Source organism: Trichechus manatus, unplaced genomic scaffold, assembly GCF_000243295.1.
Source record: "Trichechus manatus latirostris isolate Lorelei unplaced genomic scaffold, TriManLat1.0 scaffold00172, whole genome shotgun sequence".
Lineage (NCBI taxonomy): Eukaryota > Metazoa > Chordata > Mammalia > Sirenia > Trichechidae > Trichechus > Trichechus manatus.
Window position 1 is genome coordinate 4,116,142 of NW_004444108.1, and position 25,276 is coordinate 4,141,417.

At 39.4% G+C, this 25,276-nt stretch overlaps 1 protein-coding gene across 2 annotated transcripts in view; it reads right to left on the reverse strand.

Annotated features, from left to right (window-relative positions):
- The window catches only part of RAB23 (RAB23, member RAS oncogene family), a 39,201-nt gene extending 14,155 nt beyond the window's left edge, over positions 1–25,046 (reverse strand). Inside the window, exons 1-3 of one of the 2 annotated variants that reach the window (XM_004386832.2) lie at positions 24,811–25,046; positions 13,335–13,556; positions 11,928–12,013 (exon numbers count right to left, since the gene is read on the reverse strand). In XM_004386832.2, the coding sequence (XP_004386889.1) occupies positions 11,928–12,013; positions 13,335–13,489 (241 nt within the window). In that variant the 5' untranslated portion in view covers positions 13,490–13,556; positions 24,811–25,046. Of the gene's footprint in view, positions 1–11,927; positions 12,014–13,334; positions 13,557–24,725 lie in introns of both variants that reach the window. The other variant, XM_023741122.1, reaches the window with a different exon arrangement.
- Between the last annotated feature and the right edge of the window lie 230 nt (positions 25,047–25,276).

Genomic DNA, 25,276 nt, shown 5'->3' on the forward strand with positions numbered 1-25,276 from the left:
AACAAAACAGGACTAATGAGGCACAGCAGTCTGGGGACAAGGACTAGAAGGCAGGAGGGGACAGGAAAGCTGGTGATAGGGAACCCAAGGTTGAGAAGGCACAGTGTTGACATGTCATGAGGTTGTTAACCATTGTCATAGGGCAATATGTGTACTGTTTAATGAGAAACTATTCTGCAAACCTTCATCTAAGGTACACACACACAAAAAAGAAACATCTATGTGAGATCAAATTGACAACAGCAACGCAAAAGGTTTGATGGGAAGCCTAGGGGGCAGTGAGTTGAAGATAATGGTGATGGAATACTTTGGAAAAGGATAGTGAGAATAGCAACACAGCTGGAAGAATGTAATCGACGTCACTGAATTGTACATGTAGAAACTTTCAAAATGGTGTAACTTTGGCTATGTATATTTTCACCAAAAAAAAAGGTCCTCAAGGTCGAGAAAGGAGAGTGTTGACATGTTGTGGGGTTGAAAACCAATGTCATAAAACAATATGTGTGCTGACTGTTTAATGAGAAACTATTTGTTCTGTAAACCTTCATCTAAAGTACAATAAAAAAAATTTAAAAAAAAACCAGTGATGCTAATAGTTTGAGAACCAGTGCTAAGAGTAACACATACATATATGTAAAATAGAGAAAAAAAATTTAGTTTTTACCCTGTTTAGCTACACAATTCCCATACTACATCCACTGACAACATTTTAACTATCAAATTAGGTGGATAATATTCAAGACTAAAAATAAGCAGCAACCTTCTGGAAGAAGCTGTTATAAATGAAGCTGTTGGTTCAGGCAGCATAGTGACAAAAGCAGGTGTTTATGCAACAAGAGAAAAGCGTCCCAGGGGTCAGGAGGACTTCCTGAAATCAAGCATGTTTTCTTACAGTTACTCCTTCCTTCCAGGTCCCTCTGGTAAAAGAGCTTCCTACTAAGTCTCAAGACATATCTAGGCTACCGAAGATACTCTAAGGCCAAAAAGGGGTTGTACATCATCAGAGGGAAAACTGCAGAAAGTAAATGAGCATGTAATGAGTGAAAAACAGTAGGTTTTTACACTAAATAATAAATGAATTATACAAAGTTCAGAGAGAAAGAGAGATGAACACACAGACCCTGAGACTGTTTCAGAATTTAAGGAGAAAGAAAAGTGAAAAGATCATATTAATACAATGCTAAATAAACTTGTATTTATTTGAATTATATATTTACTACTATATATTCTACAAATAATAAAGTATTATTTAATCCATTAAATTATTAGTTAACATTTAAAATTATTTAACTAAGAAACTGTTCCTCCTTTATTATAAAATGCTATTTGTTAGCTTTCAACCTAGAATTTTTTATCCAGTCAATTATCATTTAAATTTGAGGGTAGAATAGGATACTTTCAGGTATACAAGGTCTCAAATACTTAAGCAAAATAAAAACCCTCTTAGAGAAAGTATATAATGAAAAAGAGAAAAAATCCAAGTGCCAAAGATATGGGCAGTAAGGATGATTAACTTAGAAAAGCTCAATGTCATTTAAAAAATCAAGGACCAAAGGATAAAGAAGTCGACTGTTTAAAACATCCCCAAAGTTAAAAGTTTAGTGGGGAATAGGGTGGGGAGAGAGCAAAAGAAGTGTGAATGTGCTGAAGTGCCTGTCTGATCAGGAAGAAGGTGTAATGATTACCCACTTAAGTAATCAAGGGAAGTAAACACAAACAGGAGTAGGAGATGCTTGTGGCCCTCTGGCCCACGCCACACCCCTCAGCGCCCCTGGGTCTCACAGCAGCTATGGAGGACAATTCTGGACATGTTGCTAACGTCTCACCTCAAGCACGTGCTGCAGGTGGCTCTGTTTTTCTGCCTTGGCTTTTGCTGATGCTTCAGAAAGGCACCTGGCTGAGGCGCATCCCTGAAGTACAGGGGAAATGATGTCTCTGGGTCAAAGTTTCAACTTGTGTGGGAGGGAGTAAATACCCCAGCCTCCCGCTGATGGGACAATTCTGAGGCATGTCTACATAGTTCCTTAGAGGGACTGGTCACCAGATGCCTACGGTGGTAATTAGCTCATTAATGAACGCTTTATTGGCTTTCCCTCCTCACTCTCCCTGTCTCACTTCTACTTCTTGGGATCACCTTCCAAATAAGCTACCCTCACCCAACTGCGCCAAGCAGTGCTTTAGGGGAGCAGTCTGTGCCTTAAGTTAAAGGCAATCACCTTAAGAATAAAAGAGAATGTGTAACTATTAAACCATAGGAGAAAATTGGATTTAGCCAGCATAAAAGATACTAAAACACACACACACACACACACACACACACAAACTACAGAAAACATAAACCATGAAATAAGATGGCAGAAGTCCTAAGAAAAGTAATTATAATCTCTAAAAAGAATGGTACCCAAATCTCTGAAGTAGATTATTCACTTGATACTAAGTCTTCAGACTGGATGCTACACCCACCTCATCTGATTTAACCTAAATAAATTACTACAATTATGGCTATAATAATTCTGACAAAATGCTGGCCAACTACTTGTTTCAATTTCCCCTAACTAAATATTATCATCCATCCATACAAATAAAATACACCATCAAATTGTGATTCCTCGTGTTTCTGTTTAGGAAAACCCTAATGACCAAAAAGCTCTTTCTAATATATACTTTAAAAACATTAAAAGAGGTCCCTTTCCACAAAACTTTGACTGAGATATCAATGAAACAGATGACAAATACCAGATTCCAAAGGGTGTGTGAGGTAGATCATTATTTACAAAATTTCCAAAGGAAATGGCTGTAAACCCTTTGTACAACTCTGGAACTCCCTTGACTACTTCAAGAATTTTTTTAAGAAATTGAGAGGAATAGGGAGGAAGAAGATTTGTAAATTATTTTTTTAAAGAAAGCACTGTCTACTTCAACCTTTCTCTTTCTTCCAGGAAGGCGGGGCTAGGGGAGGGTACTACCTCCTTCATCTCAAACCTAGGAAGAATGGGGTTCAGCAAGAACACTTAAGGAGTTTGACTGCAGGACACCCTGGACTGGTGGTACCTTAATGGAAGCCTGAAAAAGATGCAGTGGCTGGGGACGAGAGTGAAAAAGCAAGACAGAAAGAAGAGAGGCACATTTGGGAAGTAGTAAGTGTAATCCCAACAATGGCACATGAATTACGTATGGATAGAGGTGAACCATATTTAAGAAACAGCCAGCATGGTGTCATTTTAGATCATGTCCAATAGGGCACTTAGGGGGTTGATGGGAGCTTAGCATAAAGGAAGATGGAGGTGGAATGCTTAATTCCCATGGGCTACAAAAGGTCAAAGCAACTGCCAGAAGAGAGTCTATGTTTTCTCAGAAGTCTCCAAGAATGGGAAACTCCAAGACAGTTACCTAGAGAAAGAAACAGCTTTCAACACCTGCCATCCAGAGGACTCTGACATCAGACAACTATAACACCTACAATAGTGCTGTTTCCCAATTCCCTCTCCTTCTGGGCTTGACCCAGAAAAAGAAAGAAACCTCTCTAGCAAGCTAGGAAGAAGAACAGTACGTGAAGAAGCAACCACACACCCCCTCCCAGGACCAAGGGCACCACCCTTCCTAGATCAGGTGCTAAAAGCTCCAGAGGGGATAGGAGATTTAATGCTTTATTATGTGTGGAGTTTCAATTATTACACAAGATGGACCATTCTAACTACCAAATTGAGATTGTTTATGACTAGCAGTAACTATGAGACAGTTGAGAAACATTACTTGAGAAAACTCAGAAAAGACATAAGCTGAAGGGAGTTTTCATTTAGATTCAAGGAAAGCACTTCTCCCTCCTCCTACTGCCTAATAAAATGTAAAGGGATGGTGAGAGACAAAAAAAAAAAAGTTGCATTTTGTAACAACTTTCATGAACCGCGCCTCTTCAATATATCAATTACTATAGTCTTAATTTTAAAATGATGCTATTTGTTATCCTTTTTCTTTCTTTGAATTTAAGTTCTCTGTTGGTACCAGTCATCTTTAAAAAGTTAATAATGTTTTTAATTTCTTATTGCACTCAATTGGGCCTATCTTATACTCCTGATATCTAAAGACAACTAGTGTTTTCTATCTATTTTACAAAAAGACCTTTGTTTTCCCACTATTCATCCTTCCTTCAATACCATCTACCCTAAAATGACACCACTGAAAAGGTTACTTCATCATTGCAGATTACAGTAAATCACCCATAAATGAATCACTACTAATAGTTAACAAATGACCTCACTCATCCAAACATCAGGAATACAGAGATCCGAAAAAATTTTTGGTGTCGATTATAAGATCACCATCAGCAAATATTTAGTCCTAATAAGATCATTCAAAAAAAGTTACTTAACATAATTCAGAATATATTCCCCAAGAAATATAATGTGTAGAGAGTAATTCTCTCCTAAAACCACTGAAAGAACCTAGGAGATGTGCTCTAGACCTGTTTTCCAGGTGTGGTCTGAGGATCAGTGGCATTAGTATCACCTGGGAGCCTGTAAAAATGCAAAATCTCAGAGCCACTGCATATCTACTGTATCAGAGTCTGCGTTTTAACAAGATCCCCAAGGGCTTCATGTATAAAGTTTAAGAAACACTGCTCCACACAGAGAACATAGTGTAAAATTCACAAGGAAAAAGGCCAATCAGAAACATGAGACTTTTAAACACTGTGTTCCTAGTTATAGACATTACCCTGAATTTATAATGCTTGTCTCTTACTCTTTTTGACACTCTGTATCATTTATACTCGTCCCTGGGTAGCATAAATGGTAGGGCTGTACTACTAACCCAAAGGTTGGCAGTTAGAACTCACCCAGAGGCTCCTCAGCAGGCAGGTCTGGCAATCTGCTTCTGAAAGGTCACAGCCTTGAAAACCTTATGGAACAGTTTTACTCTGCACACATGGACTCGCTGTGAGTTGGAACTGACTGGACGGCAACTAACAGCATATAATTTAAAGCATAAAATATTATCCCATGGACCAATCTATCACAGATTCCAGGTTCATAATAATTTAAAACAAACTTGAGCCTTTTGCCCAGCCTAATTCTGCTGCCTCTTTTTTCCTGCATTTATCATTGAGCACCTCCTTCTTGTCTAGAGCTAGTCCAACAATTTATATTCATTTGTTTGTGAACCAAACCAAACCAGCTGCCACTGAGTCAATTCTGACTCATACTGACCTTATAGGGCAGAGTAGAACTGCCCCCGTAGGGTTTCCAAGGCTGTAATCTTTATGGAAGCAGACTGCCACATCTTTCTCCCATGGAGTGGCTGGTAGGTTAAACCACCGACCTTTCAGTTAGCAGCCAAGCTCTTCAGCACTGCACAACCAGGGCTCTTTATGTTTGTGAAAGAAGGTACTTATTTAAAAATAAAGGTTTCCCTCTATGCACATAAACTCAGATAATAGGTCTCAGTTCTATAACCACATTTCCACATGTTGCTACTCAGAAGCATTTTTTTCCCCCTCATAACCCAAATCACAGTAAAAAACTGTTAACAAAATATCTACTTTACGGTGTTCGTTACTTTCTGTACTAACCAAGTACTGGTTTCTATTGTCTGGAGTAGACTTTCTTAAGAATTTTAGAGAGACTGTTTGGGATCCCAAAAGACTTCTAATAAGATCTTAGGCTCTGTTGTAACCTATTTACAAGAAGGTCATGTTTCAACACGTCTCACTATAGTAATTAAAAGCCAGAATTCCAAGTCCATAATAATGCTTCTGAGCAAAGGTTTTCGGTATAATAAGTTTTTAAAATAAATTATAATAAAATTTTTTCTTTAAATTTTCATCTTTAAAAATTTTTATTCAACCTTAGTAACACATTTCTAGGACTTAAATCAGTGAGCCACAATTTTATAAGGCATAGTATTTCTATCACTAAGTTTATATCTTAGTTAACTCATTCTTCTCAGCCCTCAAATCCACCAGGCGCTCCTTGGAAAGTCTATGGGGCAGTTCTACTCTGTCCTACAGGGTCACTATGGGTTGGAATCGACTCAACGGCAATGGACTTGGTTTTTTTTTCTTTTCTCAGACTTACTTTCTCTTCCAAGTCTTTATTCCTATGTAATTGTATCATCATCTGAACCTACACTAGTATCTGATATTAGCTGGAGTCTTTACTCCTATTTAATTGCATCATCATCTGAACCTACACTAGTATCTGATATTAGCTGGCAGCTAATTAGCTGGCATCCAGTTCCCAGCCTTTCCTAAAGAACACCTAGACCGCTCTGGTGAACTACCTCTCCCCCACTATATAGTAGCTACATGGTCTGGGTGGACTAAACCCACCCTCTGTTCTTTAGGAAGTCCTGAGTGGTCCAAGCCAATTAGGGTAATTGAATTCGTCTGACTATGGCAATCAGATCAAGGGTGGTCTATTTAGAAAAAAGCTCAAGGCTTTTGATACGTTGTTGTGGGAAATAACCCTCTCTCCCCTAGGATATGAACAAAGCAGATGGCTTTCATTGCTGATAGCAGCAATCTTGCAACCATGAAGCTAATCAGCATGAGGATGAACCCAACTCAGGGAGGGAGGCAGGGCTGGCTAGGCTACTTCCAGACTTATTAAGCAAGCTGTTAAACTTGGGTTTAAGCCAGTTTAAAGTTGCTTTTCTGCTACCAGCAACCAAAAGCATTCTGATGGAACCCCGAAGGAAAGCATAGAAGGTTCAATATACCATTTCTGAAGTTTATGTGTAAATGCCACTGATTGTTTCTTAGTTCAAATTATGTTGTGATAAATGCTTATTCTTACATTTGAGAAACAGAAGCTGAAACTGAAGATCTCAATATTCCATCCTCTTTATCATTTTAATTGGCTAAAAAGTCAGCTACAAGGTTAAGAAAAGCTTTAAGCAAACACCTATTTATATGCTTGAGATCACTGTAGGTTAAAATGTTAAATATAGGGAAAACAAAGCTATTTAAAGCATTTAATGCAAATGAAACACAGTGGAAGTAATTTAAACATCACCCAAAGTAAATTAAGATGTAAATATTAGTAATTATGGGCTCTCTTTATAGTTTCTGGCAAAGAATGGTTTCTGTAGATTTAAAGAGACATAGTATGATTTGCGGAGACCTAAAAAAACAACTGAACTGTAATAGGAAGTACAACAAACTAGATCAGCCAGATAAAAAACATTAAAAGTGAATAATCTTGGACAGTCTTGATTAAACCAGTTACGGCAAAAGTCAGACAAAGCACCAACAATACCTCAACCAGAGAGGACAATTTAATATTTTTAGCTTGTTTTTCTTTTTCTTTTTAAATCAGGAACCCAAATAATGTACTAAATTGTATGGTTCCAACGTTTTCTCTTTACTTATTCACAAATCATTTTCCATATTTGGCCAGTTTTGCTTTTAATTAAACTTTTTATTCTAAGATAACTGTAGATTCACAGTTCTGTCTTTTTAAATTATATGTATATTTTTGCAAATATATTCTTCACAAATAACCATACTGGTTAAAAAATAATATTGCCTTATCAAATTGTCCAAAGCTTACAAAGAAACAGCCCAAGCTATTTTTTTCCTTACTAAAAGAACACATATTCCATGCAGAGAATTTCAAAAACAGAGCTAAGTAAAAAGAAAATAATGAAAATCATCTGTACTACTTTTGGTATTTTGTTTTTTCTTGTGTTTGTGTGGCGGGGGCGGGGGAGGGAGGATAATAACCCTATTGAAAAACACAAATGACCTTTATTCAAGAATAAAACTGTACATTTAGGACCCATTAATCAAACAGTGTCAATGCTGATGAAATCCATAATTTGATAAAAATACCATCTACTCTAAGAAGAGCTTGGGTAAGTAAGAATGTAACTCCCCATCTCACACGTTATCCAGATCCAAACTGGAGTCTAGGCCCAGAAGAGAACAATATACAAAGCAATTGTGGATGGGAAGCCCCCCCTTTTTTTTTTTTTTTTTTTTACTATTTTAAAAATCTTTTTATTGTTGTGCTTTAAGTTTACAGTTCAAGTTAGTCTCTCATACAAAAATTTATACATACATTGTTATGTGACCCTAGTTGCTCTCCCTATGCTGTGACAGCACATTCCTCCTTTCTACCCTTGATTTCCCATTCAACCAGTTCCTAACCCTCTCTGCCTTCTCATCTCGCCACTGGACAGGAGCTGCCCATTTAGTCTCATGTATCTACCTGAGCTAAGAAGTACACTCTTCATGAGTATCATTTTATGTCCCATAGTCCAATCTAATCTTTGAAGAGCTGACCTCACGAATGGTTTTAGTTTTGGGCTAACAGAGAGTCCGGGAGCCATGTCTTCTGAGGTCCCTCCAGTCTCAATCAAACCATTAAGTCTGGTCTTTTTACTAGAATTTGAGTTCTGCCCCACACTTTTCTTCTGCTCCATCAGGGACTCTCTGTTGTGCTCCCTGTCAGGGCGGTCACTGGTGGTTGCGGGCATCATCTAGTTCTTCTGGTCTCAGGCTGATGAAGTCTCTGGTTTATGTGGCCCTTTCTGTCTCTTGGGCTAATACTTTCCTTGTGTCTTCGATGTTCTTCATTCTCCTTTGCTCCAGGTGGGCTGGGATCAATTGATGCATCTTAGATGGCCGCTCACTAGCTTTTTAAGACCCCAGACGTCACTCACCAAAGTGAGATGCAGAACATTTTCTTAATAAACTTTGTTATGCCACTTGACCTAGATGTCCCCTGAAACCATGGTCCACAGGCCCCCTCCCCTGCTACTCTGTCTCTCGAAGTGTTTGGTTGTATTCAGGAAACTTCTTAGCTTTGGTTTAGTCCCGCTGTGCTGACTTCTGGATGGGGAGCCTTTAAGGACACATTAAATAGAGCGAGCAGTAAGTAGTGGTGGCATTATTAGGATGACAGCTGAGAGGTATACTACTCTTGATTCTCAAGGGATCAAAACATTTTCTTAGAGTGGGCAGTGGTTAAGTTTCCTTGGTACCAATTTGGAAACCCAACGTCCTTGTTCACTGACATGTCAGTTTAATTGTTTTTATTAGGCCTCAGCTGCCATTACTATAATAAATCTACATTTTCTAAAGTGGAAAAAGTAAGTTATATATTCAAAAGCTGCTTGGATTCACCCTATTTCTTATACATATATTATGTAACAGGAATAAATTTGTAGATACACTAGAGTAGCAAGCTACTTACAATAAAATCAGTGGTAAATCCTGTCTAAAATTAGAAAAGTTTGTGTTTATATGAAACTGTACCCCAAAATTTATTAGCACTGTCAACTGGAACTTTCATATATATAGATTTCTTCAAGAAAAGCATACTGGTACACTGCTATTTCAAATTTGTTAAATGAAACTTCAAATCTTGAGGAGTAGGCATAGGGCATCTACAAACAAGATGGACAGGATCCTATTGTCTTGGGGAGTCCAGTCCAGAGAACAAATGCCGTTTTTCATTTCATAAATTAAATGAATTAATTTATATTTATAAATGTATACCCTTTTCACCTGTAACTTCAGATCAAAGTGGAAACATCTGATAAGTAAAATGAAGCTGTGGGATGTAGCAAGGAAAATCTCACTTAAATGATACTGTTCCCTAAGGGCAACCGAATTCACTTTAGCAAGGTGCTAGGTAGACAAAGACCAAAAAAAAAAAACCCCGTAACTCCCCAAGATAGAATCTTAAGGAACTCACAGTCTGTTAAAATAAAAAAAACCCAAACCAGTTGCCATCGAGTCAATTCCAACTCACAGCGACCCTACAGGACAGAGTAGAACTGCCCCATAGGGTTTAAATCTTTAGGGAAGCAGACTGCCACATCTTTCTCCCGCAGAGCGGCTGGTAGGTTCTAACTGCTGACCTTTTGGTTAGCAGCTGTGCGCTTAACCACTGTGCCACCAGGGCTCCCTCACCGTCGGTTAGGAAAGATAAATATGCAAACACTACATAGTGTGATAAATGCAATAGATACAGAAGTAGCTCAAAATAAAGTAAACTTTTTCAGGGGTGGAGGTTAGAGAAGGTGTTAACAAGATTTCTAAGTTAGACTCTAAAGTAGAAGGCTGATAGGCAGATCCAGTGGGAAAAGAAAGCATCTGAAATACCTATAGCATGTACACATTCTATAGTACATATGGGAAAGAAATAATTTAGGAATTTGTCAAGAGTGAAGTACAGGTAAGGAGATGAGGCTAGATGAACAAGGAGAAAAACAACTACAGAGCCCTGCGTATGCCGTGCTAAAATGCCTGAACTTCTTCCTCTAGCAATAAAAAGTCACTTAAGGGTTTTAATCAAGGAAGTGGCATGATCAGACTCGGGGGTTTATAAAAGTAGCCCATGGAGCAGCAGCAGTACCATCTGTGACCTTGTTAGAAATGCAGAGTCTCAGGCCCTATCCCAACCTACTAAAAAACCAGAAGCTGCATTTTAACAAAATATCCAAGTGATTCAAGTGCAACTGAAGTCTGAGAAGTACTGGCCTAGAAAACAAATTATCTCAAGGAAGACAAAGTAGACAGCTTTGACAAACGGGCTGAGAGATGGAGTAAGATGAGGAAGCTGAAGAGAAATTGGAGGTCACTGGAGACCTTTATAACAGCAGTTTCAATGGAATGATGGGGAAACGAAACGTCTAATGGAATGGTTTGAGGAAAGAATGAGAGGTGTGAGGATGGAAATAGCAAGTATAACCAACTCTTAGAAAGAAGTTTTGCTATGCAGGGAAGCAGGGCAATGGAACAGTACTGGAAATAGATGTCGGTCAAGGGAAGGAAGACCTTTTTCAAGGTGGGTGACAGTAAGACAAGTTTCTATGCCAAAGTTTTTCATGCCAACGAAGGAAGAACACATAAAGGAAAGTGATGGACCATGGCAACTGGGGGAGGGGGGTGAGTGAGAGATAAACTCTCATGACTTGGGCTTTCAAGGTGCTGAGGTTTTTGAAGGAGGGAGGAAGAGGAATGGTTTGGAAGCAGCAGTGAGAAAAAAAGACAATCCTGTCAAACGACCTTCAGGTCTAGAAGAACGTGAAAATGTGGGTAAAAAGAAGGTCGCAGGAGAAGCAGTATCTTTAAATCAAGTTTTAGTTAGAGCAAGAAGGTGCAAAGTTCAGAGGAGTGGGGATGGCACAGAGGTGATAATCTGTTCCTTTTTATCGCCACTGTTCCTTTTTGTCTCCCACAGCATCTGGAAAATGCAGAGTACTAAATACTTCTCAGTATGAATTATCAGTTAATGGTCACTTGGCATCAACAGGTTATAATGCTACATGCTACTAGATCAAGCTTTAAGTTATTATGCTCTCTCATTACCATCACCATTGGCAGTGAATTGGAAAAAAACTGAAAATCATGCTTTAAATTCTAAAAGAAAATGACAAAATTTTATAGGACAATGTTACTGGAAACTTTAAGTTTCATTTAGCAAACAAGCTTTTCTTGAGGAATTTAGTCACGCATGTTAGAGCCTTAAAGGCTGTAATTATGGTTCCTTCCTCTCACATCTTATACTACTTCTGACTCTGGTGAGTGCTGAAAAGGCTTTACATTTGATTTTGTGTGTCACAACACAATGCCACCTTATCTGCAGGGGTTTCATCTTTTCATATGTTAGTTCCTACTCTCTAATATTAATTTCCTTGGGGAAAATATGTGGTCAGAGTAGGTATTCAACAGAGTCTGATTGATTTTATCTACAGAGCCTATATGACTCATATAATTCTAAGGCAGAGACAAACTGTCTATAGTACAAAGTATTATTTGCCACCCAACAAGATCTTTAGAAGAATAACAGTTAGGCTTTTAAAAATACTTTGAGATTATTTTAATTATTCTTAAAGAGATCCTATATGAGAAATAACGATGTTCTTTGTTTAGCAAAAAGAACATGCCTAAACAAACAAAAATAAATCCCACAATTTACCTCGATAGTAGGCCTTTGTTATTGCATCAAATTCCTCTTGACCTGCTGTATCCCATAACATTAGTCTGACATCTTCATCATTAACTCTGAAACAAGAGATGAATTTCATATGTAAAGGAAGATGTTTTTAGTAATATAGCTTCATGTATGTTTTTGTATTTGAAATGTGAAGGTATTAAAACTACACTGTTGGTTTCACTTGGGAAAAAGTCTGAGTATTTTCAAATGTTGAGACCATCACCAACAGTGAAAGTAAAGGGTGAAAGACAAAGCTGTAATTTTACAGATGAGTTAGATTTACCTGTCATGTTTTTTTCTTTGACAACAGTCACAGATAGTGGTGGCTCTAAGACTAGCAGTGTTGGAAAAGGAGAAGTCCCTTAGGTCAGGGTTTGCTTTCCTCTCGCTACACCACTCTAATGGGTTCTGGTCCCCTAGTGACAGAATAAGAAGGAGAAGGGAAAGAAGCAGCTTACCTGCTTGGTTGCCCTTTAACTCAAACGTTAAAATATTAATTTGGCTTCAGGTAATAAGTACAAAAAATAAGCATCATCAAAATTGAAAATATACTCTAAGGAAGGAAGCAAATATGGAAGTATTTTTTAAAAAAGGACGGTAATAGGATACAAATTAGAAATTCAACAGTCTTAAAACCAATGAACACAATTACCTTTGATGCTCATGTCTGGATAAGTAAGTCAGACTTATGTAACGTTTCTTATTTCTGTAACACATTTTAGTTTGTCTTCTACAATTTAAAACAGCCTTAAAAGTTTGTAGGACTGATGACAGTGCTACTTTGAAATATTTTAGAATCCAATTGGGTTTCCTGAAGTAGTATTTCCTTTTCATAGGAATATTTAATTCTTCTAAAATCTGTGTTCTCAAATTTCTTTAAATTAAGTAAAAACAAATCATTAATTCTCTAACTTCTATGCAGTCTTGCCCAGTTTGAGAGAGAGTGAGAATGAAGAGGCATTCTAAACAAAAAGATCCCTTAATATAAGAGATAAAAACTTTATTCTGAGACAGGTAACTTTCCTTTCAAATGGAACAGGGGACGGAAATCTCATTAGAGTCAAGCATTAGTTTGTGTTTAAGAAGTGCTCATGATGCCACCAACAAATATAAAACAGATGTAAGACAGGAAAAAAAAAAGGGAGTTGGGAAGTAGAAGAAAAATGGAAATAAGAGTGGAAAGAAGACAAAAGAAAAGGAAAAAGACAGACAGAAGGATAAAGATATACATAGGAATGAGCAATTAAAAACCATCACCAAATGTCTTATGAGTCACTCCCACTAGCTGCTTAACCTTGGGCTGTGTGTTGTAATTAGCATCATTCCAGTGAAAGTCTTGGACATAGTTCACAAACCAAAACTAAGGGGATAAAACGGCCAAGTACATACTGGATTTGTCGCTCCAAAAAATCAACTCCAATGGTTTTCTTGTAGTCTTTTGTAAAAATGCCTTTGCAATATCGCTGTATCATACTTGATTTTCCAACTGCTCCATTCCCTACAACCACCATCTTGATGGCCACTTCCATATCTTCCTCCAACATTTTTAGAGCTGAAAAGGAGTTTCTGTACCAGCTCTAACTCCAGGTGATTAGATCTTCTCTCTCAAATCTGTGGTTTAAAATGAAATTTTTTAATGACATGAAAACTGCACAAAATAAACTAAGCTATAATTGTTTTATCGAGAAATAATCACACTGCACTGCAAGAACTTATTTCCATAATGGAGGGCCCCCCTCCACCCCTTTTAGATAATATATGTTCTTTGAAAGGAGGGACAAGAACGCCATTCATTTTCTAATCCTTACCATTAACACAGTATCTGACATCCAGGCATCAATAAATGCCTAAATCTACGTAGTTTTTCCTTTCATAAAGATGAAGACTGTGGACGTTGGAGTTGAGGCCCGATTTAAACCTGCCACTTACTAGTTCTGTGTTCTTAGTCAAGTTATTGCTTAACCTCTTTAAGCTTCAGTTTCCTGGGGGTAATATCTACCTCACAGGATTGTTGATCAGTGACACACAGAAAGCACAAAGAATAGTTAAGTTAAGCATTCAAAAAATGGTAGTTTCATACAATATAATAAATTCTCCACCATGTACAAACCAAATGGGCAACAAATAAAAAATCTGAGGAAACTGCTTTTCATTAACATCCCTAGAAAAGCACCCCAAAGGAAGATTTTGTATAATAATGTATAAACACCACACACAACTTTAGTTTCAGACTAGTTATAGTTACTCATACAATAAAAAGTAATAAAATGTGTACTGTTTGTATTTTTGGCTGAAGAGAATACAAAGTCAATTTCTTCACATTTCTTCATAAACTTAGTTATGCTTCATCCCACTTTGCTATTATATTCCAACTACTTTAACCGAAAATCCATCTACACAACCACTACACAAAATGATTCTGAAATGTAAAGAAGATTCCCTTCTTTGTCCCTGGTATTTCACAAACTTGCCTGATCATAAGAATCATCCAAGAGCACTTGTTAAAGTACCGCTATGGGTCTCCACACCAAACATAATTAATCAGATATTAGATAGGATTAATCAGATAGTTTAGCATAAAATCTCTGAGGAAGGGCCTTGGAATCTGGTTTTTGCCTTTAGCTCTCCCTTTAAAAGAGAAAATGCTACAAGAATAGTTGGCTGGTTGCCTCCAGCTTCCATACCTGCAGCATCCACTGCACTGTCCCTTTACACCAAGGTCACGCTCTTCAGTCTCAAGCTGAAGGCTGAGCACAGTAAGCGTACACTAGAGTGAGGCCAATTCTGCCCTATGTGGGATTCACCTTTGCTCTGGGGCTCTCCTTCAAACTGGTTGAGATTTTCTTTCCACCCAATCCTCCTTCCTTCCTCTTTCCTTTCACAGGTGTTAAACTAGCATTGTAGTATGAAGGCTCTCCCCTTTATCCTTCAGAGGTACTCCCCCTGATAAATCCCTTGCACTTCTAATTCCATCTTGGCATCTGCTTCCTGGAGGATCCAAATAAATACCCCTACAAGTGATTCTTATAATCAGGTAATTTTCTGAAACATTAACCCTAGTCTAATGGTTCTCAATCTTGGCTACACACTAGAATCACTTGGAAAACTTAAAAAAAAATTGATGCCTGGATCCCATCTTCCAAGCATAGAATTTAAATGGTCTAGGAGTCCCTGGGTGGCACAAATGGTAAGCACTGGACTACCAACCAAAAGGTTGGCAGGTCAAACCCACTCAGAGGTACCTTAGAAGCAAGGCCTGGCAATCTGCTTCCAAAAGGTCACAGCCTTGGAAACTCTATGGAGCCCAGTTCTACTTTGCACACAGGGGGTCACCATAGGTCTTAACTGACTCATCAGTAACAACAACAAGGATACAACTACCCTACATAGAGGTCTGGTCTTCAGGACATTTAGTGTCAAATCTGAAATTCTTACTATGATCTGGCTCCTGCTCATCCAGCTTTATCTCACACCAATCTTCCACTCTCTCAATAATTTCAGCCTCACAGCCTTTGTTCGGTCCCTGGCCAGCAACTTTTTCCTCTCTACCTAAACAATTCTTCACTCTAGAAGAGTGAGAAGTTAAAAAGAAACAACAAAAAACTTATTTCATTTTACCCTTTAAATACTCTGGACATTATATATAAAACAAACATGAGACTCTGAAAAGCAGAGAAAAGGTGGCAGACTGGCTAGAGACCACACGACCTGAAGAACAACACAGTCGTGAGTACTCTGGGTTTTCTTTTTACCTCAAAAATCCCAGATTGACAACTAATGGTGCTGGCAACCAGGAAAAACCAAGAAGCACAGAAAAAAAAAAAAAAAAAAAAAAAGGCCCCAACAAAAGCCAAAGAACCAGGAAAAGAGGCAGCCTAGCAAAACAGAAAACTAACAGACAATAATTGCTCTACTCCAGCCAAACACCACAGAAAAGACTATGGTGTTACCCCCAACCCACTACACCAGCAAAAACAGAGTAGGAAGCTTACACTTTCACCTTTGTGATGATATGACGACTTGTGCCCCACTCCTCTGATGGGGTGGTGTCAAAGAAGGCCAACTTGGAAGTTAGGAATTGCATCCCCACTGGGAAGTAACAAAGGTAACCCTCACTCTGTGATTTTCATGTGAAGAACCACGGCTTCCATCATACCAAGCAATAAAAAGTTACCCACCTCTCTCCTTGCTGGGGTGGTGTCAGAGAGGCCTATTAGACAGTCAGGACTTTCACCACCATTCAGTAGTAATGAGGCCACCTTCCCCAACCCCTGCAGTGTCAGTGGAGACCACAAGAGGAGGAGTAACAAGGTGCTCCTCACCCTCCCAGCCAGAGTGGTATCAGTGGGAGCTCCCCCTCCAGCAGAGGAGCCAGACCTCCTCTGTCCAGTATTCATGAGGAGCCTCTCCCACTCTGTTTCAATGGAGAACCAGAGGGAGCCTGGAATTTTTCCCCACCTGACAGGAAGGAGGTAGTACTCCCCTTCTCCTCTTGGGGCACTGCTGGAGGAAGCCAGCTAAAAGAGAAAGTTTAAGTGAGATCCAAAGAATTGTAACATAAGGCTCAACATGTCCAGGTTCCCAATGAAAACCACGAGACATACCAAGAATCAGGAAAATCTCAATTTGAATGCAAAAGACAATTAACAGACACCAACAACAAGATGACAGAGATGGCAGAAGTATCTAACAGAGATAGCAGAAGTATCTAACAGAGATTTTAAAGCAGCCATCATAAAAACGATTTCACTGAGCAATTATGGACATGCTTGAAACAAATGAAAAAATAGAAACCTTCAGCAGAGAAACAGTATAAAGAAATTTTTGAACTGAAAATTACAATAACCAAAAAAAAAAAAAAAATCAGTGGATGGTCTCAACAGCAGAATAGTAGGGACACTGCAAAGAATTAGTGAATCTCAAGATAGAACAATAGAAATTACCCAATCTGAACAACAGAGAGAAAACAGACTTGGGGGGAGGGGAGAGAGGACACAGGTTCAGGAACCTGTGGAACTAAAAAAAGTGCTAACATTCATGTCGTCGGAGTTCCAGAAGCACAGGAAAAAGGGGGTGGGGCTGAAAAAGTAATTGAAGACATAATGGCTGAAAAGTCCCTAAATTTGGCAAACAAACTGTGATGGTTAAGATTGTGTCAACTTGGCTGGGTCATGATTCTCAGTGTTTTGGCAGTTGTATGATGTTGTGATCACTTCCCTGTTGAGATCTGATATGTGACCACCCCCATGACGGGACCTGCTGTGAGTAGCCAATCAGTTGAAAGAGAGTTTCCTTGGGCGTGTAGCCTGCATCAAATATAAGCAGATGTTCCGGCAAGGCTAGGGGGCTTTTGCTTGTTCTGGATCCTGCAGCTGGCTCCTGTTCATCTGACCTCTGGTTCTTGGGATTTGAGCTAGCAGCTTACCTGCGGTCTTGCCTGCCAATCTTGGGATTTGTCAATCTTCACAGCCTGTGAGCAAGAGCCCTGCTCTCCAACCTGCCAATCGTGGGTTTGTCAACCCCTGTGGCTATGTGAATCAGGAGAAGCCTCTATCCTGACCCATAGACTTGGGACGTTCCAGCCTCTACAACTGCATGAGCCATTTCCTTGATATAAATCTCTCTATATATATACATCTATATGTTTCACTGTTTTTACTTCTCTAGAGAACCCAGCCTAAGACACATACCAAAAAAAAAAGAATCTACAAATTCAAGAAGCTTAGCAAACCTCAAACAGGATAAACCTAACAAAATCCATGCCAAGACACATCACAGTCAAACTTCTGAAAACTAAAGACAAAAAATCTTGAAAGCAGCTAGAGAAAAAGAACACATTATCTACAAGGTGAAAAATAACGAGAGCGACACAGAATTCTTATCAGAAACCACTGAGTCCAGAAGGAAGTGGTGTATTATTTTTTCAATGCTGGAAGAAAAGAACTGGCAACCCAGAATTATGTATGTAATGAAAATATCCTTTATGATTGAAGGGAAAATCAAGATAATCTCAGATGATGGAAAACTAAGAATTTGGCACCAGCAGACTTATGCTAAGACAACAGCTAAAGAAAGTTCTCTAAGCAGAAAGGACATGATTTAAAAAACAACAACAAAAAAACTTGGAATATCAGAGTGGAAAAAAGAACATGGTAAGCGCAAAAATATAGGCAAATAAACTTTTCCTCTCTCTAGTACTCTAAATTAGGTTTAACAGTTGAGGCAAAAATTATAACACTGTCTAATGTGGTTTTCAACGTATGTATACAGAAAATATTTAAGACAATTAACTATAAATGGAAGAAGATAAAGAGATGTACAGGGAGGTAAGGTTTCTACATTTCACTTGAACTAGTAAAATGTCAACTCAAGTAGACTGTGGTTAAGTTACACGTATATATAATGTAATACCTAGAGCAACCACAAAAATAGTTATAGAAAGAGATACAATCGAAAACACTATTAAAAAAACAAACTCGTTGTTGTCCAGTCGATTCCGACTCATAGTGACCCTAAAGGACACAGCAGAACTGCCCCGTACGGTTTCCAAGGAGCAGTTAGTGGATTTGAACTGCTGACCTTCTGGTTAGCAGCAGTAGCTCTTAACCACTGTGCCACCAGGGCTCCAAAAAACACTATAGGTAAATCAAAATAAAATGCTAAAAAATGTTCAAAAGAAACCACAGGAAGGCAGGAAAACAAAAACAGAGAAATGAAAAACAGGAATCAAACAGAAAACAAAACAAAAAAAGGCAGGCTTAAGTCTTAATGTATTAATAATTCCAGCAAATTTAAATTGTCTAAATCACCAATTAAGAGATATCTTTTAAAAAAAAAATAAAGAAAATGACTCAACTATAGGCTGTCTACAGGAAACTCAATTCAAATAATACATCTTAATCCCAAGCAAAATGATGGAAAAAGACATACCATGCAAACATTAGTTAAAAGAAAGCAGGAGTGTCTATATTTTTATCAGATAAAGCAGACATCACAGCAAAGAAAATTACCAGAGACAGAAAAAAAAAAAAAACTGCCATCAGGTTGATTCTGACTCACAGTCACCCTGTAGGACAGAGTAGAACTGCCCCAAGGAGCAGCTCGTGGACTGTAACTGCCAACCTTTTGTTTAGCTGCCGTACCTCGCCGCAGTTCTTAACCACTGCGCCACCAGAGACAGAAAAGGACATTAAATGTAACTGTAGTCCATCAAGAGGATACAGCCATCTTAAATATACAGGCACCAAATAACAGAGTTGCAAAATATGTGAAACAAAAATTGACAGACCGGAAAGGAGAAATAGATAAATTCACAATTATACTTGGAGACTTCCAACACCTCTCTCTCAGCAACTGATGGAACTAGGCAGAAAATTAGCAAGGATATGGTAGAACTCAACAAAGCCATCAACCAACAGAATCTAACAGACATTTCTAGAACAGTCCACACAACAAAGCAGAATACACATTGTTTTCAAGCACTTACTGAACATATACCAACACAGACCATATGCTGGGTATAAACAAGCCTCAACAAATTTAAAATAACTGTAATCAAACACAGTTTGTTCTCTAACCACAAGGGAATCAAACCAGAAATCAGTAACAGAAAGATAACGGGAAAATCTACAAACACTGGGAAACTAAAAACATACCTCTAAACAATCCATGGATCAAAAAAGAAGTCTCAAGGGAAATCAAAATATAATTACACTGAATGTAAGTAAAAATACAACATGTCAAAATTTGTGGGACACAACTTCAGCAGTGCTGAAAGGGAAAAATTAAAGCACTAAATGCTTACCTTAGAAGAGTGGAAAAGTCTCAAATCAATAATGTAAACTCCCACTTCAAGAAACTAGCAAAAGAAGAGTAAAATAAACCCAGAGTAAGCAAAAGGAAGGAAGTAATAAAGAGCAGAAATCAATGAAATTTAAAAAACAGAAAACCAATGATTTTTTTATTGAAAAGATCAATAAAACTGACAAACCTCTAGCAAGACTGGGTAAAAAAAGAGGGCACAAATTACCAATAACAGCAACGAAACAGGGGATATAACTACCAACTTTGCAGACATCAAAAGAATAATACAACAAACAACCCTACACACATAAATTTCACGACAACATAAAAGGGACCAATTCCTCGAAAATCACAAATTACAACAAAAAACAAAAACATAAAAAATTCATTGCCATTGAGTCCACTGCAACTCAAAGTGACCCTATAGGACAGAGTGGAATTGCCCCATAGGGTTTCTAAGGCTGTAATCTTTAAGGAAGCAGACTTCCACATTTTTCTCCTGGAGCAGCTGGTGGGTTCAAACTGCTGAGCTTTACCGAGCACTTAACCACTGCACCACCAGAGCACCTTACAAATTACTACAACTCACCCAATATGAAATTGATAATTTGAAAAGTCCTATAACTATTAAAGAAATTTAATTTATAACTTAAACTCAAAAAAAATCTCCAGCCCAGATGGTTTCATTGCAGAAATCTACCAGATGTTTAAAGAATTTTAACACCAATGCTACACAATCTCGTTCAGAAAACAGCAGAGGAGGAAACATTTCCCAACTCATTTTATGAAACCAGCATCACCTTGACACCAAAATCACACAAAAACAGTACAAAAAATAAAAGTATAGACAAAAATCCTTCATGAATGTAATGTAAAAATCCTCAGCAAAGTATTAGTAAATCAAATCCAGCAATATACAAAAAGAATAATACACCATGATCAAGTGGGGTTTATCCTGGGATGGCAAGGCTGGTTCAATATCTGAAAATCAATCAAATTAATCCACCATATTAATAGTCTAAAGAAGAAAAACCACATCATCATACCAACCAACTGATGCAGAGCAAACATTTGACAAAATTCAACATCCATTTGTGAGAAAAACTCTTAGCAAACTAGGAACAGAAGGAAACGTCTTCAGTGTTAATAAAGGGCTTTGCCACCTTAGATCGGGAACAAAGTAAGGATGTCTAACCTCACCACTGTTATTCAACAGCATACATGAAGTTCTAGCCAGTGCAATAAAGCCTAAAATAAATAATGAGCTTATAGAAAAAAAAATTATCTCTATTCACACAGGACAGAAAAGCCCAAGAAATCTACAAAAAAAAAAAAAAATCCTAGAACTAAGTGAGTTTAGCAAGGTCACAGGACACAAGGTCGAAATACAACATTCAATGGTATTTCTATATACAAACAATGTACAATCTGAAACAGAAAATTTTTTAAATGACATTTACAATAGCTCAAAAAACAAACACTTAAGTATAAATCTAACAGAACATGTATGGGATTTGTATGCTGAAAATGACAAAACTCTAATGAAAGAAATCAAAGACGACCTAAACAAATGTTCATGGAATGGAAGACTAACCAATTAATAAAAACATTAGAATATTAATTCTCTGTAAATTGATTTATGTTAAGTTTAATGCAATTCCAATCAAAATACCAGCAGAGTTTGCTTTTTGTTGTTGTTTTTAGTCAGAGACAAGCGGATTCTAAATTTTACATGGAAACGCAAAAGAACTATAATAGCTAAAACCATCTTGAAAAAGAGTAAAATCAGAAGAAATCACACTACCTGATTTTAATACTTGTACGTTGTTAGTTGCCATCGAGTTGATTCCAACTCATGGCAACAAGCTATATTAACCAATCAAACAGACCAAGGGCCCAGAAATAGACCCACACAAATATGGCCAATTAGCTTTTTGCAAAGGTGCAAATGCAATTCAATGGAGAAAAGACAGTCTTTCCAACAAATGGAGTAGGAACAAATGGACAGCCACAAGCAAAAGTGTATAACTTGATCTAAACCTCACACCTTGCACAAATAACTCAAAATCAATCACAGATCTAAATGTAAAATTGTAACTATTAGAAAAAAACTTTTAGAAGGAGAAAACCTTCTTGACCTGAGGCTCGGCAAAGAGTTCTTAGACGTGGTATCAAAAACATGATCCATAAAAGGAAAAATTGAAAAACTGGACTTCATCCAAATTAAAAAAGATTTACTCCGCGGAAGAAAGGCACTGTTAAAGAGAATGAAGGCAAGCTACAAACTGGGAGAAAATATTTACAAAGCATATAAGGACTTGTATCCAGAATACATAAGGAGCCCTCAAAATTCATAAGAAAACAACTCAATTAAAAAATGAGGAAAAGATTCGAACAGACACATCACCAAAGAGTATATATGGATGGCAAATAAGCACATGAAAAGATGTTCGATATCATCAGCCATTAGCTAAAGGCACAGTCTAGGAACCCTATGGGGCAGTTCTACCCCGTTTACATAGAGTCTCTATGAGTTGGAATCAACTCAATGGCACACAATAACAAAAGCACATTAAAACCACAATGAAATACCACTACACACCAACTGCTGTGTGCCTTGAGTCGATTTCACTCACAGACACTCTATATGACAGAGTAGAACTGCCCTAGGCTATAATCTTTACAGGTGCAGATCACCAGGTCTTTTCTTCCAAAGAGCAGCTGGTGGGTTCGAAACGCTGATCTTGCTGTTAACAGCCTAGAGCTTAACAACTGTGCCACCAGTGTTCCTTACATGCCTATTAGAATGGCTAAATTAAAACATACTGACAATATCAAGTTCTGGAGAGGATGCAGAGTAACTGGAACTCTTGCACACTGCTGGTGGGAATGCAAAATTATACAGCCACTTTGGAAAATAAGCTTGGCAGTTTCTTGTGAACATACACTTACCATATGACCCTGCAATCCCACTCCTAGTAACACCCCAGAGACGAAAACTTGCGTCCACACAAAAATCTATACGTGACTGTTAATAACAGCTCTAAGGTCCTTCAGGAGCCCTGGTGGCCCAGTGGTTAAGAGCTCAGCCGCTAACCAAAATGTTGGCAGTTTGAATCCACCAGCCACTCCTTGGAAACCCTACAGCGCAGTTCTACTCTATCCTATAGGGTCACTATGAGTTGGAATCGACTTGACAGCAACAGGTTTGTTTGTTTTTTTAAGGTCCTTCAATGTCAAACAACTCAAATGTCATTCAATGGGTGGATGTATAAACACACTGTGGCACATGCATCCAACAGAATACTAAAAATAAATTACTGATAACATACAACAACTTAGAGGAATCTCAAAGGCACTGAGCTGAGAAAAGCCAGTCTCAAATGGTTACACACTGTATGATTCCATTTATATGACATTCTCGAAAGTACCGTAACTACCAGGAGTTAGGGGTGAGAGGAGGGTGTGACTATAAAGGGATACCATGAGTGACTTTTTTGGGGGTGATGAAACTGTTCTATATACTGACTGTAATGGAAGTTGGTAGTTACATTAACTTAAAATTCACAGAACTGCACAATCCAAAAGTCAATTTCACCACGATAATTTAAAAAATAAAAAAAGGAAATAAGAAAAAAAAGTAGAATTAGGTTTTAACACAGGCTTTCTAGAAATTCTTAGCCACTACTCTAATGGACTTAAAGCACTACATCACTAAGTTCTTGGGATGAGTTAACTGAGTCATCAAAAAGGTAGTTTTTAATAATAGCCTGTACTTAAGTATCAAACCTGTTGCCATCCAGTCAATTCCGACTCATAGCGACCCTAAAGGACAGAGTAAAACTGTACAGATATATTTACAAAAATGCTCAAAATTTTCTTAGGTTTCATGAAGTTACCTAGCAGACAGATGTTAAACCAAAAACCAAACCCACTGCCCATTGAGTCTATTCCGACTCAAAGCAACCCCATAGGGTTTCCAAGGCTGTAAATCTCTACGGAAGCCAACTGCCACATCTTTCTCCTGCGGAGCCGCTAGTGGTTTCCAATTGCCAACCTTTCTGGTTACCAGTCCAGCGCTTTAACCACTGCGCCACCAGGGCTCCCAGCAGATGTCAGGAATTATATAAAGCCGAGAGAAGTTAACGGCCCTTTTCAGACCCTACTGTCACTTCACTAGGTCCTGATAGTGCAGTTATTATTACTGTCTCACACACCCTCAGGTTCTCACTCCTGGGAGCTGCGGCTGGCTTCTCCGATCTCCGCGTACAGTAGTTCTGTGGCAGCCAGTGTCAATGAAATAGTGCAGTCTGGCTCATTCATATTCTAACAATTTGTGAGCAAGAAACTACGCAAGGGTGGGGCCCCGGATAAAAAAGCGGACCAAGCGGGGAGAAAACCAGTTGCAGTCCAATCGATTCCAACTCAGAGCGACCCCACAGGACAGGGCAGAGCTGCCCCAGAAGGGTTTCCAAGGAGCGGCCGGTGGATTCGAACTGCCAACCTTCTGGTTGGCGGCCGAACTCTTAACCACTGTGTCACCAGTGCTAAGAGCCAGGTTATAGCTAGGGATTCTCTTCCCCATCACACCTAACACAGGCACTTAATCCTCGTTGCTGGTGTCTCTCCCAGCCTGGGTTGCTCTTTTCCCATTTGGGGGTAGGGGAGCGCGAGAAAACCGGCGCTCGGTCAGGTTAGGGGCTACAGCGCCTCGCCTCCCATCCCCCTCCCCCGTTTTTCCCCGCCCACGAGGCAATTCAAGGGACCGACACCCAGGAGAGACCGGGCAACGGGGAGATGCGAAGGAGCGCCGGGCCAAGCTGCCGCCCACCTCCTCCAGAGGGAACTTCGGCACCGTGCTCTGTGGCGGGGAAGCAGACGTTCAGCGGCCTGGGCCGGGGGATGGGAGCCGCAACTCCACCTTCCACGCCCCACAGAAGGCACATCCCGGGACTCCGGGGGTGGGCGGATCCTTACCCAGAAACGCCAGAGAAGCCTTCAGCCCCCAGAGGAAGGCGAGTGGGTGCAACGCCGCTGGCCCGGAGCGAGAGCCGCTACTCACCGTTCCCCGCCAGCCGCGGACCCGTCGCCAGGCGCGAGCGGCTCCTCCTGGTCGCGGCGCAACCGCTGCCTCCGGCGCCGCCACCTCCTCCAAGCGCGCCAGCTCCGCTGGCGGGGCCGCCTGGCTGGCTCGCGCCGTCTCTCGCTCTTTTAAGAATGATTATGATTTTTTTAACGAACTTTATTGGTAGCTAGGGCTGAGCACGGGCGGCTTAGCAGCAGCTCCGCCGGGGGTGGCAGGGCGCGGGAGACTCCGCTCTCTGCTTCGGTAGACCCGCCGGGCTGCGGAGCATGCGCTGGGCTTCGTCTGCGCATGCTCTGCGCCAGCTCGGTGGCCCGCCCCGCCCCACCCCGCCCCTGTTCTGGCTGGGAGCGGAGAGGGCAGCTGCCCGGCTTTCCCAGCGCCTCCGGGGAAAACCGGTGCCCATTGGGAAGTCTATAGGCGACCAGGAGATACAAGGTCATGG